Source organism: Temnothorax curvispinosus, unplaced genomic scaffold (genome assembly GCF_003070985.1).
Source record: "Temnothorax curvispinosus isolate PA1 unplaced genomic scaffold, ASM307098v1 QBEX01010171.1, whole genome shotgun sequence".
NCBI lineage: Eukaryota > Metazoa > Arthropoda > Insecta > Hymenoptera > Formicidae > Temnothorax > Temnothorax curvispinosus.
Window position 1 is genome coordinate 1 of NW_020219951.1, and position 5,951 is coordinate 5,951.

A 5,951-nucleotide genomic window follows, 5' to 3' on the forward strand; every position below is an offset into this window, starting at 1 on the left:
AAATAAACGTTAATTCTGAATCACTTTGTGACTATAAATCAATCGTAAATAAGTAATCGATCTCGCGATTCTTCGTACTCGCCTATATTCTTAGTACAACGAGTGCTTTAAAGTTATTACAATTAGAAAAAATTGTTATAGTTGTTATAATGGCAATTAAATTAGGATAAACACCAAATTCATTATTTTATATAAATTTTTTCGTGTTTGATGTGTGATCATAGTCTGCCATTTCATTATTATTACGATATTTTTATTCTGTTATATGTAATGTTACATGTAATGATCACAACACGAGTGTGAAAGACTAAAAGAATATATAACGTTAACGTTTTTCAGATAAAATTTATTAGATATCGAATTTGACTACTTTTAGAGTCTGAAGTAACAGAATACATAATGCTTTGATAGTAAATTTTTGCAGTGTACATGATTAAAAGCTTCGTATTTTAACTGCACTCTAAAGGATAAGAGCATTCACAAAGATGCACGTATTAATATATTTATAGTTAGCATAATTTATTCTTAAGACATATTCTCCTTAATGCATGAAGCGTATTAAAAGAAAGTAAAAAAGATCTATTAATAAAATGCTCACAAAATTCCTACAAAGTTGCACACCACATGCAATTTTCTAAATATTTCAGAATTCTAATCTTAAAATTCAGTAATAATTAAATCGTTCATCAAACATTATATCAATTTTGTTTTAAATCTGCAAATCGATTTGGATGTGCGACATCGAAATAAGTTCTTGTGAAAAATATGCACTATTGCTAATTATACTATTATAATAAATGCATTCGGTAGATGATATGCATATTTATTTCTCCGCTATTTTCTCTACATTTAGTAATCGCATATAGGTTAATCGCGTAGTTTAATTTATCATAGTGTAAGTATATTTTGTATAAACTTTGTAATGTGATAATGGTCAAGAAGACGTTATAGTACTAGATATTAATCTCACTGTCGTTTTATGTATTTAAATATTTCTTGCACAAATAAATTCTTGAACCTTTTCGCAATACTTATTTATTCTTTAAAAGGAGTATTTAGTGTAAAAGATTTGGAAGATAAAATGAAAATCTCTTCATAAATTAAACACAATTATTTTATTTATCTCAATGTAATCACTTTTATCGTCACTTTTTTTTAAATACCAATTGTGTTACAGTGTTTCCCTTCTGTCCACCAAACTGGAAGGTATCCGTAGGAAGTTCACTATTGAGTTCGAAATCTGCGAACAATAATCACATATTTGATAATGTACATACATCCCAAGAGATTATGTTCGCAATATTTCCAAGATAATGATGCGAAAGCGATAATTTCTTTTACGAGAACAACACCTGTCTTTGATAAAATAATCCAAAAAATTGTAAACACGTCATCGCGCACGCGCGCGATAAATCTGATTGAGGGAAATATTGTAATAATATAAATAATAATATATAATTAATATTTTAAGTTATTATTGTAATTAATACTTTGTTTAATATTTACTTCAAAAACAGATACTAAAATTTTAAGTTATAATTGTACTAACGACTCGCAAAATGCTTCAGCAGTTCCTCTTTGGTCCAGTTACAGGATGTCAAGACGAAATACCCATCTGGCAAAAGGATGCGGTGTATATTTTCCATATATTTCTGTCGCTTTGCCATCGGATCTTCCGGGTTTAAACTGATAGCGTCGTAAGTGCCTTTATCATGAACGACTTTAAAATCATGCGGCAACGTGTTGTTGAGTATGTCGCAGATCTCGATCTTTACATTCGGCAAATTGTTATCGTTCAGCACCATGCGGGCCAGATCCACCCCTTTCTGTGAGTAATCCACCCCCGTCAAGTTCGTGAATCCCTCTTTCGCGAGTTCCACCAAAGTCATCGCATTACCGCATCCTACGTCGATCATCTTATCGCTCTCTTTGTTCAAATCCAATTTCGTGGCGATCCATCTAGAAAATGACTTTCTTTATATCAGTTTTGATATATTTGTGAAGCTTTACACGTAACGATCTTCATTCGTTTTATTTGCTTTTGTCTATTTTAAACATTTTCAAAAAAATAATGGAAACTGTTTTCGAACAGACTAAATTTCAGGAAAAATTAATTATTCTCCTTTAGTATGGAGTTATTTCCTCTATATTGTATATTACATTAAAGATATAAATTGTAATATAAAGAATTTTGTTTATTTCACGCACGTATATAGTAAAATTATACTAATAAGAGACTGCGAAATTTTACACAATTTTTAACCATTCTAATTATCTCGAGCTGCGTGAAAAAGAGCGGACGAATTATTTCAAGGAGCACTAAATCATAAATATTTAATATTTCTAAAAAATTAATTAACGCAAAATATTTAAATACTAGAACTACCAAAGTGGTTAAAATGACAGGTGAGTAATATATTTTTCATAAAAATTACTCAAATTTGTAACGGTGCATTTTCTGAGAGTTTCCACGACTTTTGCTGCAATCTATAAATGATTAGATTACCAACATTTCAAAGATATATTTATAATATATATTTAAATAGTAGAAATAGGTAAAAATAATCGACCAAAAACGAGCAACGATAGGATGTAAAGATTAAATTAAAAATCTCGTTTATTCATATTACTTATTTATATCTTATATCGTTGCTCGTTTTCCTTTATCATATAGTTTCGCTTCTAACGAGTGGAAAACTTTAGTTTAATTAGAAAAAGATAATTTTTAATCCGAGAATTGTGAATTGCAATTATCCGCAGTAGAAAACGCTATCGACGGAGAGGACGGGACGCCGCACGGTCTCACAGATGTCGCCACTAGTAACGGCGCGCGGGGAACAGTCTCGATCGTGTCGCGGCTGTTTGCGTTTCCGCGGGAAAGAGTTTATCGATTTCTACCGCGGTGTGCTGTTTAGTGATGCGACATCGCGTTAAAAATAATCGATTCTCATAATCGATTAATTTTAGCAAAAAAGAATTTACGATTCGATTAATCGGACTAAAATGAATCGATTCTCAAATAATCGATTAAAAATCGGGTTCTTATCTAAAGATTTTGAAGCCATTAGACTGACTAATTATGATGTAAAAATTTAAATAAAGCACGATTAAGATCAAGAATTTGATTGCAATCAAAGGTTTTTAATAATAAAACAAATGTAATTGCAACACGCTATAAAATTTTTATTTAATTGCACATTCAATAAACTTAAATCATTGCTGTAGATGCAGTATCAATATCTATACTGTCTTCAATTACAAAATTATTTTCGGAGCATTTGCCTTAATTCGCATCTGGATAATTGCATCTCAATGTACGTCCCAATATTGGCTGAAATATATTTGCAAATAATTATTTTCAAATATATATTTTCACAGGAAAATATACATATACTTAAAGTCGTTATTTCCATTACTTGCAAATATATTTTGTTCGACACTACTGTACCGATACTATTATGTCACCTCATTAATTGGCGAATGCACGCAGACACACTCCTCGCATAAAAATAACATACAAACGTAATCTGAGATATTGACATTATAATTTAGTGCCTCTTTGTTAAAATTATGGAAGGTTACTAAAGTAATAACGAAAAAGAATTATTACATGTTCATCATAAAGTCGCGAAATTCTTTTACAACAGAATACCCCACTTGCACAAATTTGCAGTGAATACATTAATACGCTCGTTACCAAAATCGACTTATCAAGTACAAGTATAAACGAAGCAAAATGAAACTTTGAATAATAATAGTTATGGTAAAATGAATAATAGTTATGGCAAAATGAAACTTTGAATAATAATAATGTGGTATACGGGTGAGACGTCGCACCGCTGTGACTTAGGTCCAGTATTTTTTAGGTAGAGATCCTAGAAATATAATCTCCGATGCCCTTTTTCCAGTAATTCTGCTTCTTTTTGCGCTAATAATATCTCCAGCAGCACTAAATAAGCGTTCAGATGGGACAGACGTTCCCACAATCACGAAATATTTCATGGCTATTTCGTACACCTTTGGATAAATATCCTTCAGTTTATACCAAACTTTTAGTGGATCCTCGCTTCTGTTGACGACATTAGCATTAAGGAACTGTCGAAGTTCGACTGGTACGCCACCAGGCTCGTCGCAGTTTGTTGATGAAGATGCTATCAATTCATCGTGAACGTTCCACAAATCTTTTGTTTTCTCAATAGTATTTGATATATTATCTACGACAGCAGTAGATTGACTCTCTCTCTGATTTTCTTTCATCAATTGACATATCTTACTCATTGCTGTAGAAACAGCTAATGGACTGCGGAAGTGCAGTTTCTTGAAGCGTGGGTCCAGCAAAGTGGATATAGCGAGCATAACGTTTTTTTCAACGTTTGAATCTTCATTCACAAATCTTTTGCGAAGTTCTCGTAAAATATTTTTGTGCAGATAGTCTGAAATATCGTGCTCAATGTTCAGTTTTTCCAAAGTTTTCACTAGGCAATTAACGATGGGGATGATTTTGCTGCACGTGACATACGACTCGCCCGACATTTCCGTGGTAACACATTCGATTGGACACAAAATGGCACAGGCATCTTTCAAAATTTGTAGCTCGGCGCGTGTTGTCATCTCTGGGACATCCTATAGGCTTTAAATATATTTAATGATTGTCAAATTCTGACAAGTGATAGCTGTTTACAAGAAATAGAGATAGTTACTGTCACAGGTAAGTCAACACGCTGTACCTTGCTTTCCTCGATCAGGATTTCACTCGCTTTTGCATACAAGTTGACCTGCGCACCTCGTACCTTAACCTCAGCCTCCTTGATAATTTTACACTTCTTTAGCTGCTCGATTTGCCAATCCAAGTCGCTAGATTTGGCCATCATATGGTGCAAAGCTAAATCGATCGAGGTTCTCCGCCGGAGAGCGTAGCCGTTGTTAACGGTTCCTCACGTGCTCATACGAGACCTCGTTGTTTCGACTGATGCTTTAGGACCTGTAGAAGAGCAGTAAACCGTAGAATAGCTGGGTAAATCTAAGGTACAAACACTACAAACAGGTAATAGAATAAAGCATTAACAGAGAATTTACACGCTGCACATAGTACTTACGGATTGTCCTCGTCGTTGTCGTTCGTCTTCGTCGACCTCTGGTTTCACCGCCGTGATCGACACAATGAAACGAGCGAATCGTCGCCGAGTTTCTATTAATAATAAAACAATACGACCGGGAACTCTTGTAATGGCGGAATTATTCGCTGCATTCGCTTCAAATCGAGCTCCAAGTCGCTCGCAATCGGCGATACACACCAAATTGTTTAATATAAAGACGTAATTAGAACTTTCGAAGTAAAATGGGCTGCACGTGCACACGGAATGCGCAACTGAACACGGTAACGGTTACCGCGCGGCGACAGTTGGCGAACTTTGATTGGCTACCGCGTCGCTTCTTGCCGCGCGCAAGCGTGTTGCGTCCCATGTGTAGGAGCCAATAGGCTCCCTGAAAATAATCGATTAAATTGATTATCAAGAAAAAAGAATCGATTCGCAAATAATCGACCGTCTGAATAATCGATTAATAATCACGATTAATTCATGAAAAAGAATCGATTCTCAAATAATCGAATCAGAATCGCGCATCACTAGTGCTGTTTACTCCGTTCCGCGGTGCGAGACGCGTGCTCGCGTGCCGGCCCTTGGCTACGCTTACCGTACGACCTTGCGTGCGTTGGCCGCGCCGAACCATATCTCGCCCACGTCCCCGTGATCGCGGAAGTTGTCGAGCTCCTGCGCGTACGCGTTCTCCCAGCTGCGGCAACAGAGCGAGGGCAACAGAGGAGGATCAGAAAAGCGGCGAGTGATGCACAACGGGTGTCGCGCGGTCACGGTATGTATTTACTCACAATTCGAGAGTGCCCAGATCCGACGACGTCAGCTCCTCGCTCGCCCGCTCTGTCATTATTCCGC

The 5,951-nt window shown here is 35.5% G+C and overlaps 2 protein-coding genes across 2 annotated transcripts; both read right to left on the reverse strand.

The window, feature by feature from the left end:
- Positions 1-1,100: 1,100 nt before the first annotated feature.
- On the reverse strand, positions 1,101-5,945 carry LOC112459845 (EEF1A lysine methyltransferase 2). The gene is made up of 4 exons (XM_025024189.1): positions 5,888-5,945; positions 5,695-5,793; positions 1,550-1,959; positions 1,101-1,240 (listed from the first exon to the last, which is right to left on the reverse strand). The coding sequence occupies exons 1-4, from the start codon at positions 5,941-5,943 to the stop codon at positions 1,146-1,148; spliced, it is 660 nt and encodes a 219-aa protein (XP_024879957.1). The 5' UTR covers positions 5,944-5,945; the 3' UTR covers positions 1,101-1,145.
- On the reverse strand, positions 3,160-5,490 carry LOC112459844 (zinc finger BED domain-containing protein 4-like). The gene is made up of 3 exons (XM_025024187.1): positions 5,097-5,490; positions 4,728-4,981; positions 3,160-4,630 (listed from the first exon to the last, which is right to left on the reverse strand). The coding sequence occupies exon 3, from the start codon at positions 4,609-4,611 to the stop codon at positions 3,847-3,849; it is 765 nt and encodes a 254-aa protein (XP_024879955.1). The 5' UTR covers positions 4,612-4,630; positions 4,728-4,981; positions 5,097-5,490; the 3' UTR covers positions 3,160-3,846.
- Positions 5,946-5,951: the final 6 nt, after the last annotated feature.

What these genes read in the sequence shown, in the direction of transcription:
- LOC112459845 (XM_025024189.1), bottom strand. Translation starts at nt 5,943, where the DNA reads ATGACAGAGCGGGCGAGCGAGGAGCTGACGTCGTCGGATCTGGGCACT. An exon ending in GATCTGGGCACTCTCGAATT is followed by an intron (nt 5,794 to 5,887) that starts GTGAGTAAATAC and finishes CTGTTGCCGCAG; the next exon opens with CTGGGAGAACGCGTACGCGC. An exon ending in AACGCACGCAAGGTCGTACG is followed by an intron (nt 1,960 to 5,694) that starts GTAAGCGTAGCC and finishes GTCATTTTCTAG; the next exon opens with ATGGATCGCCACGAAATTGG.
- LOC112459844 (XM_025024187.1), bottom strand. Translation starts at nt 4,611, where the DNA reads ATGACAACACGCGCCGAGCTACAAATTTTGAAAGATGCCTGTGCCATT.